Source organism: Rhinatrema bivittatum, chromosome 3, assembly GCF_901001135.1.
Source record: "Rhinatrema bivittatum chromosome 3, aRhiBiv1.1, whole genome shotgun sequence".
Lineage (NCBI taxonomy): Eukaryota > Metazoa > Chordata > Amphibia > Gymnophiona > Rhinatrematidae > Rhinatrema > Rhinatrema bivittatum.
Window position 1 is genome coordinate 526,692,968 of NC_042617.1, and position 22,845 is coordinate 526,715,812.

Consider the following 22,845-nt stretch of genomic DNA (forward strand, 5'->3'; position numbering starts at 1 on the left):
AGTTCCAGTGGGCAAACAAACTCTCTCCAACTGACTAGGAGACTATATCGAATTCTGCTATGAGGCAGCAGGCCTTCCTCTCTAGGGGTGAGTGCAGGCACATTCTGTAACGGCCATGACAACATCGGTACCAAACTATTGTTCAGTACCAATTGCCGACATTTCCTAGGCTGCGACATGTAGCTCTCTTCACACATTCACCACCTTCTACTGCTTAGATATGGAAGTCTGTCAAGATCTGCCTTTGGCCAACCTGTCTTGAAAAGCTTTCTTCCAGTATAATCCCCAACTCCTTCCACAACCACCTGCTGTGATTTCAGGCTGCCTCATCATTAACAATAGCACCCCAATTATTGTGCCTGCTGCACAAGTTGTCTGCTATTGGCCTGTTGTAATATGAGTCAGCCTGTAGCTTGCTAATCACCCATATGTGAGGTCTACCATTCTGTCCTGGGAGAAAGCAGAGTTGCTTACCTGTAACAGGTGTTCTCCCAGGACAGCAGGATGTAGTCCTCACGAAACCCACCCGCCACCCCGCGGAGTTGGGTCCGCTAACGTTTATTACTTTTATTTTTTCACTCGCACTTTTTGCGAGACTGAAGGGAGACCCCTGTGGACGCAGGGATCATGGCATGCTCAGTGTGCCAGTCAAAGCTTTCTAGAAACTTTGACAGAAATGTTTTCCATGATAGGGCTCCATCCAGTGACGTCACCCATATGTGAGGACTACATCCTGCTGTTCTGGGAGAACACCTGTTACAGGTAAGCAACTTTGCTATATCACAGATGCAATAATGAGGATCATGAATGTGTGGTGAGCCTGATGTACTGGGTGAAAAGCCAGTCTGAAAACCTGAGCATTGGCCTTTTATGTAGATTTAGGGAGGTTTGAAGGACTTCTGAGATACATTTATGAAAGAGGATTTGAACATATACATCCAAATTTTGGTGAATTGAGCTCTATGTCAGTTTCAGGAGCCAGTCGTCCTCATTCCTTATTTTAACCTGATATCCTTTTTCTAGTTAATTTACAATCATTGTGACAAGAATACAACAAAATGTATGGCTCTGGTTGTAACTCTCTTTTCATTTTTCTTTTACTTGTCAGGTCCTGGAAAAATACCCAAATACACCTATGAGCCATAAAGAAATACTGCAAGTTATCCAGAGAGAAGGACTGAAAGAGATCAGGTGAGTTTACTGATAGTCTGTTGCACTATTACAATGTGAAAAACATTGAAAGTTTATTTGATGTTTCTACATATAAAGTACATACTGTATGTAGTGTTTCTCAGCAGTAAGCTGTGATTTGGTTTAGTAGTTAAAGTAAAACATTCTGCTGTTTTGAATTAAATAAGTTTGTATAAAATAATGATTTGATGGGATGTTGCATACATATTGGGGCAGATTTTCAGAGCCCTGCTCGCGTAAATCCGCCCAAAACCGGGCGGATTTACGCGAGCAGGGCCCTGCGCGCCAGGAAGCCTATTTTACATAGGCCTCCCGGCGTGCGCAGAGCCCCGGGACTCGCGTAAGTCCCGGGGTTCTCCGAGGGGGGCGTGTCGGGGGCGTGTCGGGGGGGCGGGCCCGGTCGTCGCGGCGTTTCGGGGGCGTGTCGGCAGCGTTTTGGGGGCGGGTACGGGGGCGTGGCCACGGCCCGGGGCGGTCCGGGGGCGTGGCCACGTCCTCCGTACCCGCCCCCAGGTCGCGGCCCGGCGCGCAGGAGGCCCGCTGGCGCGCGGGGATTTACGCCTCCCAGAGGGAGGTGTAAATCCCCCGACAAAGGTAAGGGGGGGGTTTAGACAGGGCCGGGCGGGTGGGTTAGGTAGGGGAAGGGAGGGGAAGGTGAGGGGAGGGCAAAGGAAAGTTCCCTCCGAGGCCGCTCCGATTTCGGAGCGGCCTTGGAGGGAACGGGGGTAGGCTGCGCGGCTCGGCGCGCGCCGGCTATACGTAATTGATAGCCTTGCGCGCGCCAATCCAGGATTTTAGCAGATACGCGCGGCTCCGCGCGTATCTACTAAAATCCAGCGTACTTTTGTTTGCGCCTGGAGCGCAAACAAAAGTAGGCTATTCGCGCGCCTTTTAAAATCCGCCCCATTCTGTAGTTACTGTTCTCTTCTTAGGACTTTTCAGAAGCTAATCATGTCATGTAAAATATTATTTACTAATAGAAGAACAATTATTTTTATTTATGTCATCATTTTTATAATCTACTTTTGCAAAGCAACTTGATCATGATAGAGTGCGACAAATTCAATAAACAACAAATATAAAAATCTCTAAAACAGCTAAAACAATAATGAAAGAATATAAATAAATCTACTATAGAATATTAAAAGCATATGGATCACTTATAATATTGGACCTAAAATTCCAAAAACATAATGACTTAAAAGACAAAATCACTGAAAAAAAGTCTTGCCTAAAAAAGCCAAGTCTTTTAAACAATCTTCTAATGCTTAGAAAGTCCTTCTTAGGGAAGCAGGTTTCACAATACCAGTACTACACCTAAAAACACTCTATTTTGAGTTATGGCAATACTCATTTATTTCTCCATTAGAACAGATAAGCGATTTTATGTGAAGAACTCAAAATATGTACAAGTATATAGGAATAAAGGTAGTTTTCTATTTAAAAAAAAGTTATTATACTGTAATTATAAAATATTCTGGGCCCCTACCATCTAAGGCCTTTAAAGGCAGGCTAAGAATTTTAAACTTCCATCAAACAATAGTAAGCCAGTAAAATTCCTTTGATATAGGACTTATATGCTCCTTAAAATTGTAACCAGAAGTTGTGTAGCCACATGCCAGAGCAGTTGCAATTTATGAACTGACCACTGGTAATCCAGAAAATTGTGCAGAACAAATTAAATGTCCACACAAGACTCAATGGTATTTATGTATATTTTCTGATACGGTAACTCCACAGTATTTTGAAAGAGACAGTCTTATATTTGAGCGGGTCCCCTGACATGGACCCGTGTTTCGCTGCAAGGCTGCATCGGGAGGGACAGAAGTAGCTTTATCAATTCTGAAAAAGGAGAATACAAAAAACATGCTACGTGGACTGGAAAAAACAGATGGGAACTTAATATTTTAAAGAAAGCATCAAACACGTACCTGTGATGTTTTCAACATGAGAAGTAACCGGGAGTGCAAAGGTAACATTTAACAAACGTCCATTTAACATAGAAAAATTGGCACGAAAATCGTCAACCAATCAAAGGAAGTAAAACAAGGTGGACGTGAAAGAGAACTAGTACAGGAAGTTCAACAGAGACAGAGGACCTGGTTAAGAACTGTACAGAGTTATATGAAATAATGCCATTCAATTTCATTGTTCAAACCATGCGGGGTTAAACTGTTTAAAATAAAAATCCATTTTTGTTCCCTATGAATTAGAATTTCTGAAAAATTCCCCCCACGATGTGGAGGGAAGATCACTTCAATCACAGAGAACCTTAAATCTGAAATATTGTGCTTTTGATCTGTCCAATGTGGGACCAAGGGAGCATTTTCACGATGCTGGTTGAGACTGGATCTGTGCTCAATAATTCTGGTTTTAATTTGCCTTGTAGTCTTACCGACAGATCTTTTGACAGGGACACAGAATAATGTAAATTACACCTGAGGTTGAACAGTTCTAGTTAAAACGTAATGGGAATGTTTTGTTGGGCTTGAGTGAAGGATGTTAAAGATAACGAGAGAGGGCAGACTGAGCAGCCTCCACGAGGATTATGGCCACTATAAAGTGAAGAAGGAGAGGGTAATGGAGATAGTTCCGAATGAACTAGTAGATCTCGCAGGTTTCTTCCCCTGTGAAAGATGAAATGAAGGGGACTTTTAAATATGTCATGCGTAGATAACAAGGACCAGAAATGGCAAATAATAGAAACCAGAACCTTACTGTGAACTGAAAAAGGTAATATACAGTTAATGATACTGTCAGAGGATCTGGGTTGGGGTATGAAAAGCAAATCTCGATTGGCATACAAGGCCCTTTTCAAAATTGTATGAGGGTACCCCCTCTCCTTAAACCATGTCATCATCTGCTTAGCTTGAGAAACATATTCAGATTTAGATGTGCAGAGCCGTCGAAGTCTTAAGAATTGACCAGATGGGATGTTATTTTTCAAAACATGGGGGTAATGACTGTCAAAAGAAGGGTGATGCGATCTGTAGTCTTTCTAAAGATAGAAGTAGTAAAACTGTTAGAAACAAAAGAGATACTAATATCAAGAAAAGACATCTTAGAAGGGTGGATGTTGAAGTTAAATTGAAGATGATCATTGCAACTGTTAAGCCAGTCCAAAAACATGAAAAATTGAATGTCAGTACCCAGCCAAATTAGAAAAATATCATCAATGTACCGAACCCATAAAACATCCCCCAAGAGGACGCATTATCTCTTATTGAAAAAATTCTTGATTCTCGCCCTGACCCGGTTCGTGTTCTGACACAGTTCCTAGTTGCTTTATCTAGACTGGCTTTGACTAAGAATTTTTTTCTCTTTGACTCAGTGTTTTTCCAGCAGGTTAAAGGCACTGCAATGGGTGCCACTATGGCCCCAAGCCTTGCATGCTTATATGTTGCTGATTTCGAAGATAAATTTGTGTATCCATCCAATTGGTTTTCACACATCTTTTTATGGGTTCGGTATATTGATGATATAGAAAACATCACAGGTACGTGTTTGATGCTTTCTTTAAAGTATTAAGTTCCCATCTGTTTTTTCCAGTCCACGTAGCATGTTTTTTTATATTCTCCTTTTTCAGAATTGATAAAGCTACTACTGTCCCTCCCGATGAAGCCTTGCGGTGAAACACGGGTCCGTGTCGGGGGACCCGCTCAAATATAAGACTGTCTCTTTCAAAATACTGTGGAGTTGCCAATTCAGTAAATATATATATATATATATATAATACCATTGAGTCTTGCGTGGACATTTAATTTGTTCTGCACAATTCTCTGGATTATTTGTCTAATCGTGTGCAGTTTTGCTCCTGCTCTTGACTTTCTGACCACTGGTAAGTCATTAAGGTCCGCAAACAGATGAGGTTTTTAGGATATCCGTAATGAATATGCATGAGAGGTTTGCAGGCACATCTCTCATGCATATTTATTAGGGATTGTTGTACTTTGGACATTGAGGCGTGGGCCCTTGGTCGCTGCAAGAGATGGCACCTCCCACAGGGCAGGGCCCTGTGGGGACTTGCAGTGATAGACTAGCTCTTGAGCAGAGATGGACACAGAGAAGTTAGTTTTATTATACTGCAACGTAGATGGTAACCTGAGGAACAGATATTGATCCCAGCCAGCAGAGGAGATGTCTGATGGCAATGTTCCGTCTGAAGGCTGCAGAGTGGACAAAGCGGCTCCTCAGTCTCACCAGGTCCTGAGAGGGAGATGGGTCCGGTAGTGGTCCGCGAAGCAGGGTAGGCCGAGAACCCAGGCCTAGATGGAAAGGCCAGTGAGAGTAGATCTGGTAGTGGTCCGTGATGCGGTGTAGGCTGAGGATCTATGGAGAGAGAGATGAGACAATGTAGAGACAGAACTGGAGTGGTAGTACTCACTCTGATGCTGGCAGTTGTAGTAGAAGAGAACCCCTGAGGAGCGGAGGTCCAGGACGAAATAAGGCCCCCGAGGAGCGGGTACCTTGGGCGTCCTTGTAGATGGTAGACAACCCCAGAGGGTAGATAGGAGCCAGGCAAGGCCCCTGAGGAGTGGGTACCTTAGACGTCCTTGTTGGTAACAGAACCCCGGAAGGTGTAGAGGAGTGAGGCAAGGCCCCCATGAAGCGGGTAACTAAGTCGTCCTGGAGCGAGAGTACACAGAGCGGAAGCATCTGGTAACGTAGAGAGATCAGCATGGAGGATTCCTTGCTAACTCGTGTAAGAAATTGTGAACGGAGTTTAAATACCAGAGCTTGTGATGTCATGCGGTGGGGATGCCCCCAAGGTTCCCGCCATGACGCACGTAAAGGACGAGGCTGCGCACGCACGCGTGCCCTAGGTGACTCTGGGAGAAAGATGGTGAACGCAATCGCCCATGCCGGACCGGGACGCTGGAGGGATCGGCGTGGAGAAGCAGAGGCAGCCATCTTCCCAAAAGGTACTGAGTCAGGCAGGAAAAAGGTGAGCAATAGAGGGCGCAGCCATCTGCGACCAACGGGCGCAACAGGATATTCTGAAAACCCGATCTGTTTGCAGCCCTCAAGGGCTGGGAGTGAATATTTTTCATAGCTTTTTTTTTTAATTATATTTTTATTGACTGCTAAAACATATAAACTTGCACAAGTATGGCATACAGTCACATTTTATACAAAGTAAACAATAAACTCACATTGGAAACATAACATAAAATTTCCATAAGGAGGCTGTAAAATCATCTTGTAAGACGCAACATGTTCTGCCCGCTGTAGTTCTTCGGGCTGGTCAGAACATACAAAATTCCAGAGAGCATAACGATAGAAACGAGTATATTGTATACATTCCCCCCTCCCCCACCCCAGGACAGCAAACTCCAAGAATTAACCAAAAAGAAGAATCCAAACACCGCGATACAAAAGGCATCCAGAATAATCAAGGTGAGGTATCTTATGAAATAAGGCTCGATGGAATGTCTCAGAAAAAGAAGTCATGCAGTGGACATATCATTGAGAATAAGGCTCCGTGCCAGAGGTGACAAAGTGGAAAGATAAATTTCCCAGCGATCATAGAAAATATGTCGCGGGAGAAACCATTCTGTATTGATGATATATTTAGACAAAAGACAGATCTGATGGATCAAATTCCGCAATTGGGTTATGGTGGGAGGTTCTGGGGAAATCCACTTCTGCAATATACATTTTTTAGCAAGCACTATCACCAATCGGAACCACCACTTGACATGCTGAGTCCGAAAGGAGATACCCCGACTGTCATCCCATAAAAAAACATTAAGATGGAATGCAAAAGAGACCCCACAATGATTCAGTAAATACCGGTGGACCGCACGCCAAAACAAACTTAATACTAGGGCAGGACCAAAATTGATGACCAAGTGTACTATGTGGGGCGGCACACTTAGGACAGCAGCCAGTGCCTACCTGTCCCACTTTACTCGCCTGTGCCGCTGCCATATAAAACCATTATAAGAATTTGAGCTGCACCTCCTGAAGAGGGGTCGGCAGGGACAGGGACTGGGCCCGCCTAAAACGTTGCCTGTAATATGAAGTAGTTAGCAAAGTACCCAATTCCCTATTCCATCCTTCCACCTGAGCTTGCCAGCCAGGGAGAGATTGAAATTTACCCAGAAGGCGGTACCAAAAAGAAAGTCTATGTCGAGTCAGGTCATCCATATCCCAAAAATCAGAAAGGAGTTCCCAAGCCTGGTCATGTGGATCTGGGAGCTGCAACGAATGAATATAATGGCGAATTTGCAATTACGCGTACAAATGGTGGGAAGGAAGCTCGTATTGCTCCTGTAGCGTTGCAAAAGTATGTACATGATTAAAATCTTCTACCAAATGCACCAGAGCTCTGATGCCCCTCTTGTCCCATAATCCAAAAGTCCGGTCCCTCAGACCAGGTGGAAAGTCTTTGTTCCCCACTACCGGTAAAAAAATGAGTAGTACTACAGGAAAACTGTAAGCGCCGACAAGCCAACGCCAAGCTACATGCCTTTGACATTTCCCAAAATAGCAAAAGCCGAGAGGTATGCTGAGGATTATTGGTAGCATAATCTTCCCAGTGTTGCGCCAAAAAGGTGCGAAACGATGCATCGCCATAGAGACGGCGGGGAAACCGCCAAAGACGCGAGGAGTCAATAGGCGCACCCACCAAAAAGTCTACAAATACCATAGTATGGTCTGTAATTTCTAAGGGGCCTAAGTCAGCTCGAAGTACCTAGGCAAAATCACCATCCTGGGTTAAAACATAATCCGAGACCCAGTACCATGGGCCCTAGAGATATGTGTATACTCCACGTCATTGGGATGGACTGTCCGCCACGTATCCAATAAACCAAGAGCATGACACATCATGGAAACTCCTTTCGTAGGGGTATCCCCAGGTCCAGCCTTCTTGGTAGTTCTATCTTGTGTGGGGTCTAACACGCAGTTAAAATCACCACCCAAAATGAGATGACCTTAAATGTTAGCTGCTATCAAAGTGATCAAGTTAACAAAAAAACCATGACTATATATATTTGGAGCATATATGTTGCAGATAGTGAAATCTCATCCCTGAAGTTGCCCAATTAAAGGGAGATAGCGACCATCAGGGTCAGCCAAAACTTGCTCCATTTTAAAAGGAAATAGCTTGCCAATCAGAATAGAGACTCCTGCCATCCTAGAGGAACTTTGCACTGAATACACCTGGCTAACCCACATGCGGCGGAGCTTTTGATGTTCCAACTCATCTAATTTAGTTTCCTGTAGAAGAGCTATATGGATCCGATGTCTCTGAAGAGACTGTAAAATTTTATATCGTTTTATAACGGAGCCAATTCCCAAGACATTCCATGAGCCAAAACGAATTACTGACTGTGACATAGCACCCTCAGTCAAAGAGAAACAAAGAGACCAAATACAGAATACTCTGTAAAGACTTGGGTCCCCCAGCCTAGACCCAAGTCCAATAATTCAATGGTGCCAGCTGTATAAGAGAGCCAGTAAAAGCGGTGTTCAGCAAAAAAAACCCTGATGTCCTGTAACCCAACCCAACCCAACCCCACCCCCCATCCCACCCCTCCATTTCCCTTCCCCCAAACCAACATCCCATTCTCTTCTCATAGAGAATGTACTTCCTTCAGCATGGAGCCCTCCCTCCCTCCAAAAGAGATAGACAAGAATAAGGTAAAGAAAGAAGAAAGAAAGAAAAAAATATATTTATATGAATGGTTTCCACTATCCAAGGAAATAAAAAACAATTAAGAACACAACAGACAGATTCAGTTGGAGTCCTGAGATCAAACAAATCAGCCCGCTCAGGATGATAAACTTAAAAAGAAAATAGGTGTCCAAACAAAAAGATATTAATCCAAGGAGGCAAAACAGAGAACTGTTCCTTCTCATGTGTTAAAAAAAAAAAAAGAAAAATCAAGAACAATCTCTGATCACTATCCCTGGCGCCAAAAGGAAAGTCAGTACCATTGCCCAGCATCTCTAAAGCCAAGGACTATATCCATCAAATAGGAAAGAAAAAAAAACAAGGCTGCTCTCAATAACAATCAAACTTGTTAAACATCCAATTGGGAGAAAGCTGCTTGCGCCACATCTTCTCATCCAAATACACGATAAGGAAATTCGCTAAGGAAATAAAGCCATAGATCACACCCTACAGCTAATCGTAGCACCATCAAAAAATAAAGATGAGAATACTCAGCCTAGTAGGCAACTCAGTCGCCTGGTGGTAGATCCAGAGTGTTCACGAATTGGGCCGCTGCATCCACTGAGTCAAAATTTCGGGATTCATTCTGCCAAGCTTTCTCCTAACTTCAGCTTCCATTTGAATGCCAACAAATGATCAAGACTAAAGATGTAGCTTTATGTTGTTAACCCCAATTATTTTTATCCAAGTTCAATCTTCCTGTTTATTGTAAGACATCCTCCTGTCATGTTATTGTTTAAAATGTAAACCGACTTGATTAGTAATTCTGTTACTGGAAAATCGGTATATAAAAATGCTAAATAAATAAATAAATAAATAAATGTAATGCGTAGCCGAGCAGGGAATTGGAGCATAAAAGCTATCTTGTGGCGGGCCAGCTTTGAGCAGATAGGAACAAATGCTTTGCGGCGCGCTGCCACCAATGCAGAATAATCCTGGAAGATTAAGTTGGTGTGGCCATCATAGTCGATCGCTCGCTTCTTTCGATAGGCAGCCAGGATCTCCATTTTATATGCCGAATTTAAGAGTTTCGCTATGACCGGTCTCGGTTTAGGGGCATTAGCTTGCTTCTGACCCAATCTGTGCGCTCTTTCTATTCGAAGTGCGCCATGCCTCTCCATTAGGTCAAGGGCTCGGGGAAGCCAGGTTTCCAAAATGGCCGCCAGCTCACCATCTTTCAGGATTTCGGGGAAACTAATGAATCTAAGATTACCCCCCCTCGACCTGTTTTCAAGGTCATCCAATTTAGTAGCTTGCCTCTCATTCTCTGCTTTTAGACCCTTGAGCTGCTCTTCCAGGTGAGTAATCCGATCTTCTACTGTCGAAATTCAAGACTCTGCTTCCTGCAGACGAGTCGAGGAGGCTGTCAATAGCTGGCTCATAGTCTCAAATTGTTGATATAGTTTATCAAATTTTTCATCCAAAGCTGCGACCACAGCGTCCACCAGCTCGGTTACCTTCCCATCTCGAGGTTCGGGGGATGAGGGAGATCCAGTCGCCGGCGCCATTTTTAGCTCCATTTGGCAGTACTTGTCTGGGCCCCAGTGCTGCGGTTTCACTGCCATTCTGTTGCCCGAGCCTAAGTTAAAGTCCAAGCTGCTGAAATACACCAAATAGGTCCGGTGGCCAGCAAGGTAAATAAAACAAGTCGAAAAAATAGGAAAGGATACAGAAAAAAAGTAAAACAGAGGGAGGAAGAGCGGAGCTCTGCAGAAGTCCGTCCTACTCCTCCACCATGCTACCGGAAGTCCTTTTCATAGCTTTTTACATAAAAAGCCCCATTGAAAATTGTCCCTCTCACTACAAGTAAAAGCAAGCATGGTTGCTTTTATCCAAATCAATAAAAGCATAGGGAAGGGACAGGATGAGACCGGGGGAAAGAAATAACATGCAGGGCTTTTATTTTGAAAGCCCAGTGTGAACTTTCCATGGGTACATTTGCATTTGCTTTAAGACCCCTTGCCTGTCAGCTTTTCAGAGGGAATTCCCATGTGGGGTTGCCCTGTGAAAATATGCTTGCATCTACAGAACTGCAAGCCCTGTGCTTAATTTAAAAATGACCTTCATAATGACAGAGGAAATATTTATGTATTTATTTTCAAATGCATTTCCAATCTTACAATGCTGTTTTACATGCAGAAATCGGGTTTTTATAAAATTTCCCACCCCATGTGCATATGTCATATTTGCATGTAAGTTTACCCATACTGTGCGAGGCGTACCTGTGTCAGGATTGGGGCAGAGTTTTTACTTATATGCATACTTTCAGGTGTAGGTTATGGTGGGGTACTTTTGGTGGACAATTGATATAGCTTATGTGTGTCTTTGCTGCATAAGTTACCTGCAGTGTTACCAAATTACCTTCCCTAACACATTTTCAGAGCACTAGATACTAGAGATGTGAATCGTGTCCTCGATCGTCTTAACGATCGATTTCGGCTGGGAGGGGGAGGGAATCGTATTGTTGCCGTTTGGGGGGGTAAAATATCGTGATAAATCGTTAAAACCCGCTAAAATCGTTAAAACCCGCTAAAACCCACCCCCGACCCTTTAAATTAAATCCCCCACCCTCCCGAACCCCCCCCCAAATAACTTAAATTACCTGGTGGTCCAGCGGCGGTCCGGAACGGCAGCGGTCCGGAACGGGCTCCTGCTATTGAATTTTGTTGTCTTCAGCCGGCGCCATTTTCCAAAATGGCGCCGAAAAATGGCGGCGGCCATAGACCAACAGGATTCGACGGCAGGAGGTCCTTCCGGACCCCCGCTGGACTTTTGGCAAGTCTTGTGGGGGTCAGGAGGCCCCCCCCAAGCTGGCCAAAAGTTCCTGGAGGTCCAGCGGGGGTCAGGGAGCGATTTCCCGCCGCGAATCGTTTTCCGTACGGAAAATGGCGCCGGCAGGAGATCGACTGCAGGAGGTCGTTCAGCGAGGCGAGACTTGCCAAAAGTCCAGCGGGGGTCCGGAAGGACCTCCTGCCGTCGAATCCTGTTGGTCTATGGCCGCAGCCATTTTTCGGCGCCATTTTGGAAAATGGCGCCGGCTGAAGACAACAAGATTCAATAGCAGGAGCCCGTTCCGGACCGCTGCCGTTCCGGACCGCCGCTGGACCACCAGGTAATTTAAGTTATTTGGGGGGGGGTTCGGGAGGGTGGGGGATTTAATTTAAAGGGTCGGGGGTGGGTTTTAGCAGGTTTTAGTGTGCCGGCTCACGATTCTAACGATTTATAACGATAAATCGTTAGAATCTCTATTGTATTGTGTTTCATAACGGTTTAAGACGATATTAAAATTATCGGACGATAATTTTAATCGTCGTAAAACGATTCACATCCCTACTAGATACTGTATATATAGTTGCATATGTTAAAAAATTGTTTAGATTTCAAGTTCATAGTTTTTTCTTTTTTTTTTTTGTTTGCACTTCATCTCCAGAAGGTAAGAACTGTTGATCTTTTAAGATTATTGTGAATGTCAAACTTTTTTTTCAGTAGAACTTGGAGCTGTATAAGTTTTATACTATCAGTGGCTTGTTTCACAGCTGTGTTCAAGATATGGAATAATCATTAGCACTATACTTATTCAAATATAACATTTCAGGTCAGCTGGCATTTTTTCACATTATGATGATGGGTTTGTCTACTATTTAGTGATGCTTTATATTTTAAAATGAAGAAAAAGATCTGTTTAAATTTCCTTGTTTTCTCTTTATGCCCAGTCCTGCTATCTTTTTGACTATAGCAGGTTCAACATGAAAGCAAGTACTCCAAATATAAACATTATAATAGAATCACGCTAATGCAGTGTTTCCCAACCAGTGTGCATGGTACACTGGTTTGCCTTCAGTCCTGATCAGGTATTCCACGGAAAAATCACCGCCTGTTACTTATATCTAGGCCATCACTTGAGCTCTCTCAGCACCTCGCAACAAAAAGAGACATCACGGTGGCTCTTAAAGGTGTAATCATACAAGTCTAGTCATAGAGTGAGTCCTGGAGTGTGGTAATTGATGAGCAGCATGCAGGGCACACTTTGTGCAGCACACACTTAACACACAAAACTTCCTTATCTTCCCCACCTTTGAGTCTTTCCAGCCTCTTATCCCTAGGCTGTGTGAGACAGAGATAGCATGTACTAAGCAATAGATGTGATTTACTCTGAGTGTTGAGAGCAGCAGTAGTGAAGGAGCTCTGGCAGCCACATATGGTAGCTAAGTTAACTGACGGAGCTCTCTACCTATTCCATACCATCTTCTTTATGCTTATATAGTCCCATCGTCATGAGTTCATGTGTGTCTTCACTCCCTCTCTCCCTTTGTTGTAAAATTTTGAGAGAGACTGGTGGGTGCCACTGTGGCATGGGTGAAAGATGTGCTACCATGCAGACATCAATGTAGGCAGCTGCACCAAGGGGCGCTGCAGTGACAGCCTATCATTGTTGGATGCTACAGTGAAGTCAGGTGATGGGAGACCATTGCGGTTAGGCACCGCTGTTTCAATAGAGAAAGATGCCCTGTACTGCATCAATGTTCGGTGCTGCTGTGCCACTGGAAATAAAGGTTGGATGCTGTACACTGCTGAGTGACAATAAACATTGAGCACCAGTGCACCAGTAAGACTTGGAATGCATTAGCCATGGGTGTACCGAGACATCTCTTGGGCATGTTGGCAGACATTCAGTCAAGCCCTCTAGATAAATAAGTGAGATCTTGTCCACCTTGGTTAGATCATCTAGTTCGAATGGGTTATTAGGAGAGTAGCGCTATGCAATAGAGCCCTGATTTACTTCCTCCACAAGGAGTGGAAAGACTTCCAGAGGATCCCTACTCTGATGGCTTGTGACTTGGATTCCTGTTACTGAGAAGCTCCCAGGTGTTATATTATCCCAAGCTCTCTGAGGTGTAACCTCTCTTGCCAGTGGTTGTGCCCAATAATGGCACAGCCTACAGTCACTGAAGAGGGGTGTGTTTAAAGATTTAAATTCATCCACAGACAAAAGTGTCTTAATCACCAAATAAATATTTGTATTCATACTAATTCAAATAAACAGGCAGTCTTATCTTACTATAAGATGAAAGAATGTAGTTCAATCATCATAGAGCACTGTCAGTCCCCCGACACAGGCCGTGTTTTGTAATGGCTGCATCGGAAGGGACAGAAAATGAGACCACAAGGATCTTCAAAGACCGTTGTACAATATGGAGTACATTTTATTAAAAAAGCACGAGCGCGTACTTTTGTTTGTGCACCAGGCGCAAACAAAAGTATACTGGATTTTATAAGATACATGCGTAACCACGTGTATCTTATAAAATCCGGGGTTGGCGCATGCAAGGGGTGCACATTTGTGCACCCTGCGCGCGCTGAGCCCTGCACGAGCTGCCCGTTCCCTCCGAGGCCGCTCCAAAATCAGAGCGGCCTCGGAGGGAACATTCCTTCCGCCTCCCCCCACCTTCCCCTCCCTTCCCCTACCTAACCCACCCCCCCAGCCCTATCTACACCCCCTTACCTTTATTCCCAAAATTACGTCTGCTCGAGGCAGGCGTAACTCGCCCGTGTGGGTCGGCTGCCAGCGCGCCAGGTTCCAGTCCAGGGGCTGGTCTGGAGGCCGCGGCCATGCCTCCCCCCGGAACGCCCCTGGGACGGAACCATGCCCGCGGCCACGCCCCCGGATGACGCCCCATCGCGGCATGCCCCCGACACGCCCCCAGAAAGCCCCGGGACTTACGCGCATCCCAGGGCTTGCGCGCACCGCCGAGCCTATGCAAAATAGGCTCGGCATGCGCAGGGGGGTTTGGGGTAGGTTTTCGGGGGTTACGCGCGTAACCCTTTGAAAATCTCCCCTATATCTGTAAATAAAACAAATTACAGATGTAGATGAAAGCCCCAAACAAAGGGAGAACAATCCGCAGGCTGACATAGCAACCGCTACAACTGGGCAAATTAAAACAAAGATAGGCAAGTGCCAGTTGCGGGCGACCATGACTGGAAACATTAACAGTATCCCCTTCTCTAGGGCGTCTCCCCGGTGGTTTCAGCTTGGAAGGGTGATCTGCATGGAATTGAACAAGCAGGTTCCTATCCAAGATATTGGCCAGGGGTTCCCACGTATTTTCTTCAGGGCCAAACCCTTCCCATGCCAGGAGATATTCCCATCTTTTGTTATGTTTCCGTACATCCAGTACCTCGCGGACCTGATAAGTGATGTCGTCCTCCAAGGAGAGGGGTTGTGGTACTGGTGGTAGGCTGGATGGCCAAGTAAGCACCAATGGCTTCAAGAGGGAAACGTGGAAGGTGTTGTGGATTTTGAGTGAAGGAGGTAGTTGAAGTTGATAAGCTACTGCACCTATGCGACGGAGTATGGGAAAGGACCAATGAATCTCAGAGTAAGTCACATTGACGGAAGCTTTAAACGGATATATCGCATGCTCAACCATACTTTCTGACCAGGTTGCAGGGGAGGACAAGGTCAAAATATTTTTTTGCCATTTGGTTGGCTTTAAGCAGGGCATGTCTGGTAGAGGTCCAGAGTTAATGCAGTTCATCGGTGGAGAGTTGAGCCATAGGAGAGGGGACTGAAACTGGAATAGGCAGTGGTGGCCAAGGTTGCTTGCCATAGACTAGTTGAAATGGGGAAGAGCCAGTGGCTGCGGAGGAGTGTGAGTTGAGGGCAAACTCAGCCCATGGAAGCAAAATTGCCCAGTTGTCCTGTTTATCATTAACATAGATACGTAGGAATTGTTTGAGGGTTCTATTTGTTCTCTCCGCTAGGCCGTTGTTTTGCGGGTGATATCCGGACGTGTATTCCAGTGTGACATCATCCTGTGATGCTGGGGAAGGCACAGGTGCTGGCTCCGGCATTCTTTGGAGAATCTGTGTCATGACAGTGGTGAGATTATTTGTAGATGTTGCCACTGTAGTATGACCCTGTGCCTGCACTATCGTCTAGGCACACAGGGCTTGGCTGTGCCCATTGACAGCCGTCCTCAGGTGCATTGGCTCTGCCCGTATTTGGTGTAGCTGCACACGATGGCTCCTTTCCAGCAAATCCAGCTGCTCCTCTATGGAGGCCAATGTGGTTGACTGTGCTGTTGGGAGTGATGGTGGCGGATTTGGTGCTGGTGGCAGAGCTGTTGCTGGGGACAATGATAGTGCTGTGCTCATCATTTTGCAAGATGAGGTTTCGGCCTCCAAAAGGGCCATGTGAGGCTGGTGGTCTGGTCCATTTCAGTGCCTGCTGCCTTGTGCTGGTGATGTGGTATGCTGGAGCACGTTTACGCTGCCTGCACTGTGTCCCATTGCAAGCTGAGTTCATCCATTAAGCCAGAGAGATTCAAACTGACATTTAGTGGGCTTGCTGAGCCCAGGACATCCAGGAGTGGGCTGTGATGCTGCTGTTGCAGCTGCTGCTGCTCCTCCTCCTCTTCACTGAACTGGGTCTCTGCATCCATAAGCAAGGGTGCAGTTAACATTCCAGTTGTGCCACTGGTCCCTGGGGCTTGATGGCTGGGAGCGGCAGAGTCCTGGGCGAGAGCTGTGGAAACAAAGAAGAAAACATAAATACCAAAAGCTAAGAGGTGCACACATGGAACATGTGGCATGACATGTGCACTTTGCATTTCAAACAATGTGAGCACGTTATGCCAAATGATGTGCACAACTATAGCAGCCTTGCCATTAACAGTTGAGGTGAACTTAGCAGGTCTGGCTCGCTTGGTGTTTAGCCACTCAGCCATGCCCTTGATCACGTCTGGTCCCAGCCACTGGATGAGGTGCTCCTCCATGGGCGAGAGCACAGTCGGGCACAGGGCTCCTCCGCCAGTCTATCAGAAGTACTTGTTGTGGTTGCTGACGTTCATCTTTAATTGTGCCTTTATGTCCCAGTACCTGTGGGCTACCTGCTCAGCACTGCTCTGGACACCACTCTGCCTAGATATTGCCTGTGCAATGGTGTGCCAATTCTGGCTCTTCAGTGCCTTGGAGGCCCTGGATGTACGGTTTCCAAAAAGGAAGGGGTAATGTTCGAGGACACCAGCAATAATCATCTCATTGTCCTCAATGCTGAACTTGAGAACCCTCAGCCGAGGGTGTCCTGCTGCCTGGCTGCCAGAATGGGGTGCCACTTTCCCTTCCAGAGAGGTGTCCTGACTTTCCTCACTCTCACTCTCACTCTCACTCTCACTCTCACTCCCAATCCCATCTCCCCTCCCTTCTTCCCCCACCTCCTGTCCCTACCCTGTAAACTCCTTCCCCATCTACCCTCTCTCTCTATCCCTAGCCTGCCGTCGTCCTCTCTCTGTCCTCGTCTGCCTATCCCCTACCCTCTCTCGCCTCCTCCTATCTCTTCCCTCCTGCTTATCTCTACTCCTGGCCCTGTCCCTACTCCTACTCCTACTTCTCCTTTCCCTAGCACTCCTGCCCTCGTCCTCCCTCCTCCTCTCTCCCCTCACCTCTCACGCTCTATCCTCTCCACAACCACCACTCCTCCACACTCTTCCACATTCCTACTCCACACACCTCCTCACTCCTTCACTCGTCCTCCATTTGCCTCGTCACTCCTCCCCACACTCCTCCCCACACACCTCTTCACTCCGCCACTCCTCCCCTACTCACCTCTTCACTCCTCCCCATATCATTCCTCTACTTCCTCTATTTCAGACCTATTAGTAAAAATTTGTAACCTATCATTAAAATCATCCATTGTACCTGAAGACTGGAGGGTGACTAATGTAACCCCAATATTTAAAAAGAGCTCCAGGGGCGATCCGGGAAACTACAGACCAGTTAGCCTCAATTCAGAGCCAGGAAAAATAGTGGAAATTGTTCTAAATATCAAAATCACAGAACATATAGAAAGACATGGTTTAATGGAACAAAGTCAGCATGGCTTTACCCAAGGAAAGTCTTGCCTCACAAATCTGCTTCACTTTTTGAAGGAGTTAATAAACATGTAGATAAAAGTGAACCAGTAGATGTAGTGTATTTGGATTTTCAGACGGCGTTTGACAAAGTTCCTCATGAGAGGCTTCTAGGAAAAGTAAAAAGGCATGGGATAGGTGGCGATGTCCTTTCGTGGATTACAAACTGCCTAAAGACAGGAAACAGAGAGTAGGATTAAATGGACAATTTTCTCAGTGGAAGGGAGTGGGCAGTGGAGTGCCTCAGGGATCTGATTTGGGACCGATACTTTTCAATATATTTATAAATGATCTGGAAAGAAATATGACGAGTGAGGTAATCAGATTTGCAGATTATACAAAATTGTTCAGAGTAGTTAAATCACAAGCAGATTGTGATAAATTGCAGGAAGACCTTGTGAGACTGGAAAATTGGGCATCGGAATGGCAGATGAAATTTAATATGGATAAGTGCAAGGTGATGCATATAGGGAAAAATAACCCATGCTATAGTTACACAATGTTAGGGTCCATATTAGGAGCTACCACCCAAGAAAGAGATCTAGGTGTCATAGTGGATAATACATTGAAATCATCGGTTCAGTGTGCTATGGCAGTCAAAAAAGCAAACAGAATGTTGGGAATTATTAGAAAGGGAATGGTGAGTAAAACGGAAAATGTCATAATGCTGCTGTATTGCTCCATGGTGAGACTGCACCTTGAATACTGTGTACAATTCTGGTCATCGCATCTCAAAAAAGATATAGTTGCGATGGAGAAGGTACAGAGAAGGGCGACCAAAATGATAAGGGGAATGGAAAAGCTCCCCTATGAGGAAAGACAAAAGAGGTTAGGACTTTTCAGCTTGGAGAAGAGACGGCTGAGGGAAGATATGATAGAGGTGTTTGAAATCATGAGAGGTCTAGAATGGGTAAATGTGAATCAGTTATTTACTCTTTTGGATAATAGAAAGACTAGGAGGCATTCCATGAAGTTAGCATGTGGCACATTTAAAACTAATCGGAGAAAGTTCTTTTTCACTCAACGCACAATTAAACTCTGGAATTTGTTGCCAGAGTATGTGGTTAGTGCAATTAGTGTAGCTGTATTTAAAAAATGATTGGATAAGTTCTTGGAGGAGAAGTCTATTACCTGCTATTAATTGAGTTGACTTAGAAAATAGCCGCTGCTATTACTAGCAACAGTAACATGGAACAGACTTAGTTTTTGGGTACTTGCCAGGTTCTTATGGCCTGGATTGGCCACTGTTGGAAACAGGATGCTGGGCTTGATGGACCCTTGGTCTGACCCAGTATGGCATGTTTTTATGTTCTTATGTTACCGCCTCACTCCTCCACACACCTCCTCACTCCTCCACTCCTCCTTCACATGCCGCCTCACTTCTCCCCACGACAACTCCTCCACAGAAAAAGACCAACAGACAAACGTGACAAACAAACAAAAACTTTCACACATACAAAATAACAAATGAAACCAAGGGAAAGGGAAGCAGATTATAACACAAAACAGAGCAACTCACTCAGTAATTGTATGAAAAGCTCCAACTATCTCCAACTCCTCACCTCCTCTCTCCTACTCCCGACACACCTTCAAAGAGGCAGCTGCAGGAAGTGGGTATATATATATATAACTAAAAATTTGAACAATGTGCATAAAACAATGTGAGTTGCAGCTAATAGCGCACGCCATGGCTAATGACGTGCAATGCGCTAAGGCATCGCGGAATACGCTGGCATAGCACACAACAGATAACATTGCAAATTACCTATGTGATGAACAGGAGCAGGGAAGTTAGCCTAAACGGGCACTATTTCTGCTATAAATATAGCATTTTGATAAATCTAGATGTAAGTTAGCTGAATAAGTTTATTCATCTAGCTTCCCTAACCAGCTATCATTTGAATATGAACTTCTATATATTTAGAGAGTAATTTTCAATGACATTTCCACAGCTAAAACAGTGCTTTATTCACAGAAATATCCTGCTATAAAATTGTCTGCCTGATGTGTGTGTAAATTTATGCATGTATATCCTGTGAGATCGATATTCAAGCACTGTCCAGATAGCAAAGTTAACCGAATAAACTTATCCAGCTAACTTTGGAGATATATTCAATAATGCAACCACACTGTTGAATATAGGTGGCTATCATAAAGATAGCTAGCTAACTTTATTGGGCTAGCGTTAGGACAGTTCTATGGCTTGATCAGTCTTAGCCTGGGCCAAAGAACTGAGGCAAGGGGCACGTGACTGGGGCAAGGTCAGGTCGGCACCATTTTGAAAAATGGCACCAACCGGTCCCGGGGCTAGGAAGCACTCCAGACCCCAATGCTAGATTAATTTGGGATTTTCGAGATTAGGATGTGGGGGTGGGGAGTAAGGGGTGGGTTTGGGGTTCCTACTAGAAATGAATGACATTTTCTCTGACTTGGGAGATGGGAGGAAGAGGAGGTTTTGCAGGGCCCTATACACCAGCAAGTATTTTTTTTCCTTGGGTATATGGGAGGAAGGGAGGTAACAATACTGAGGCCTATTTGTAACAAAATGTGGGTGGGAGGAACATACCTTATTTTATTCTGACAGGTTTGGGGGAGGGGGGCCGTTGTCACACAAGCTACTTTGTTCTTTTTTTTTTGACTTGGCATGTTGAGGCTACCTCACACCTTTTTTATTTTGAGCCGGATTTTTTATTTTAAGGTATGGCCCTTTAAATCAAATGAGCCTCAGGACCCGCATTAGATTAATCTTTTTCAAATAGGTGTTGTTAACTTAACACAGCTAGCAACTTTCTAAGTTGGCTAATTATTAACATAAGATTTCCTAATAATGAGCTTCTTTCTATGAATTTGCAAAATCCATGCATACAAATCACATGCAAAGCAGCTCATTGTAATAGGGGAGGGAATCTGGGCAGGGCTATGCTAAATATTGGATTATTAAGACCATTGCGCCTCATTTTGTCATCTTATGATTTGTACCTTGTTGTGCAAGCTTTTAGTGCTGTAACACATTGATTATTTTAATGCTCTGTAATTAATCCAGAATGCAGCTGTCAGGACAGTATTTGGTATATAGGGGTGTGTTGGTATCACTCCCTATTTGAAAGATTTGCACTGGCTACCAGTTGCACAATAGTGTAAATTCAAATTGTTGTCATTAATTCACAGATCTATACATGTTGATACATTGATTTGAAAGATATTATAAATGCTATGTACCAAACTGTTCAATGCTCCACTCCCCAATGTTTGTTAATTGTGCCTGCATTGTCTGCTGCTCATGTCACAACAACTAGAACCAAAGGGTCTGATTTTCAAAAGCATTTACATGCTTAAAACTGGGTTTTACACGTGTAAATGCACTTTACCTGGGTAAGTGGGCTTTTGAAAACTGCTATATATGCCATTGAATTGTCAGTAAGTTTTATCTACCTTAAGTGCACTTAAGGCTGGTAAATAGCTTTTGAAAATTGTTATAATAGTATGTTAAATTTGCATGCGTAACTCCTTTGAAAATTCACCTGAAAGCATTTTCTATATTGGGCCCAAATCTCTGGAATTCTCTGCCATGTGAGGTACACAGTGACTGAGATTATCTAAGTTTTAGAAAAAAGGTAAAAACATTTTTGTTTGTAGAGGCATTTAGTTAAAGTTGCTTTTTTGTTGTATTATTGTGACTTGTTTTTAATATGTATTTTGTGATCCACATTGCTAAAGTCGAAATGCGGAATATAAATGAAGAGGTCTATATTCAGACACAGTCCGGATAGCAAAGTTAGCCGGATAAACATATCCAGCTAACTTTGGAGGCATATTCAACAGTGCAACCTTACTATTGAGTATAGCCAGTTAAATTAATTAGTTAGCCGGCTAACTATAATAGCTGGCTAACTTTTGGACAGCTCTTTGACTCAACCAGACTTAGCTAACTAAGGCCTGGATTTATCAAAATGCAATAAGTATCGCATGCGATAGTAAATGGGGCGTGTTTTATGCTAATATACAGTTTATTGCAATTTGCGCTAATTACCTATGCGAAGAGCTAAGTTAGCGCAAATTGTGATAAGTGCCATACCTGTTGTATTTCCTGCATTCAACCACTGGGGGACCATTGGAGGGGGGGGGGGGGGAGAGAGAGAAGCCCATAACGCATGCAAAAATGCCTTAGCGCATTTTGATAAATGACCCCATAAGTCATCTGGCTAACTTTGAATATTGGAGTTAGCCAGTTAACTTAGCCAGCTAATTCAAGTCTTCCCTGTTTCGTCCCTGGACTGCCCCTAATTTATCTGGCTAAATTCTATTCATGTAATTTATTAGCTGGCTAGAATTTAGCTGGATAAAGGCTGATTTCCTGGCACCCAGACAGATGAATTCAGAACCAGTGGGTTATGCATAGCAGATAGAGATGGAGCAAAACTGTCGTCACAGTACATAGAATGCTGCAGTTGCATCAGCCTGCCAGTATTCTCCATCTCCAGCAGATAGTGGACATGCATCTCCCTACTGGAGATTTCTTCAAATTTTAGAAGGAGAAATAAAAGGAGATTTAATTTGCCCCACTCTTCTGCAGTGATACCAAATGGTCCCTCCCACAGTTGAGAATTCCTGAGGTGATTTCTGTGGATCCTCAGATGAGTGCCTTGGGCCGGTAGCTGGTTTTCTTCAGCTGGATGGACTTATTTGTTAAAACAGCTGAAAGGCAGCGGGTGCAGGAAGCCGTGTACAGTAGTGATGGTACTTCTCCCCCCACAGCTGGAGACTGTCTCTGTACTCAGCCAGGAAAGGCTGAGCTCAGGTAAGGTTTAAAGAAAAAAAAAAAGACAGAGACAGAGTAGAAGGGTTGTTTGTAAGGCTTCCCTCTTCCTCTGGTCTCTGTGCTCGGCACGCTGTTCCATCATACGTTCCCACTCCCAAGGGAGGTTAAGGGACTTGAGCAGCCCAGGTGGGCTAGGCCCCACTGTTAGGCTTTTCTCTGTGCGCCGAGTGGTAGGCCACGGTGACATTTTTGCAGGCATTTTCCTGCACATTAGGCTGCCCTCTTCAGGACCGTCGGTGGGT

The 22,845-nt window shown here is 44.6% G+C and overlaps 1 protein-coding gene across 2 annotated transcripts in view; it reads left to right on the forward strand.

Annotated features, from left to right (window-relative positions):
* Positions 1–22,845, forward strand: part of ASXL2 (ASXL transcriptional regulator 2) — a 399,260-nt gene that overhangs the window by 101,031 nt on the left and 275,384 nt on the right. Inside the window, exons 2-3 of one of the 2 annotated variants that reach the window (XM_029596278.1) lie at positions 1,109–1,191; positions 12,303–12,305. In XM_029596278.1, the coding sequence (XP_029452138.1) occupies positions 1,109–1,191; positions 12,303–12,305 (86 nt within the window). The remainder of the gene's footprint in view (positions 1–1,108; positions 1,192–12,302; positions 12,306–22,845) is intronic. The other variant, XM_029596277.1, reaches the window with a different exon arrangement.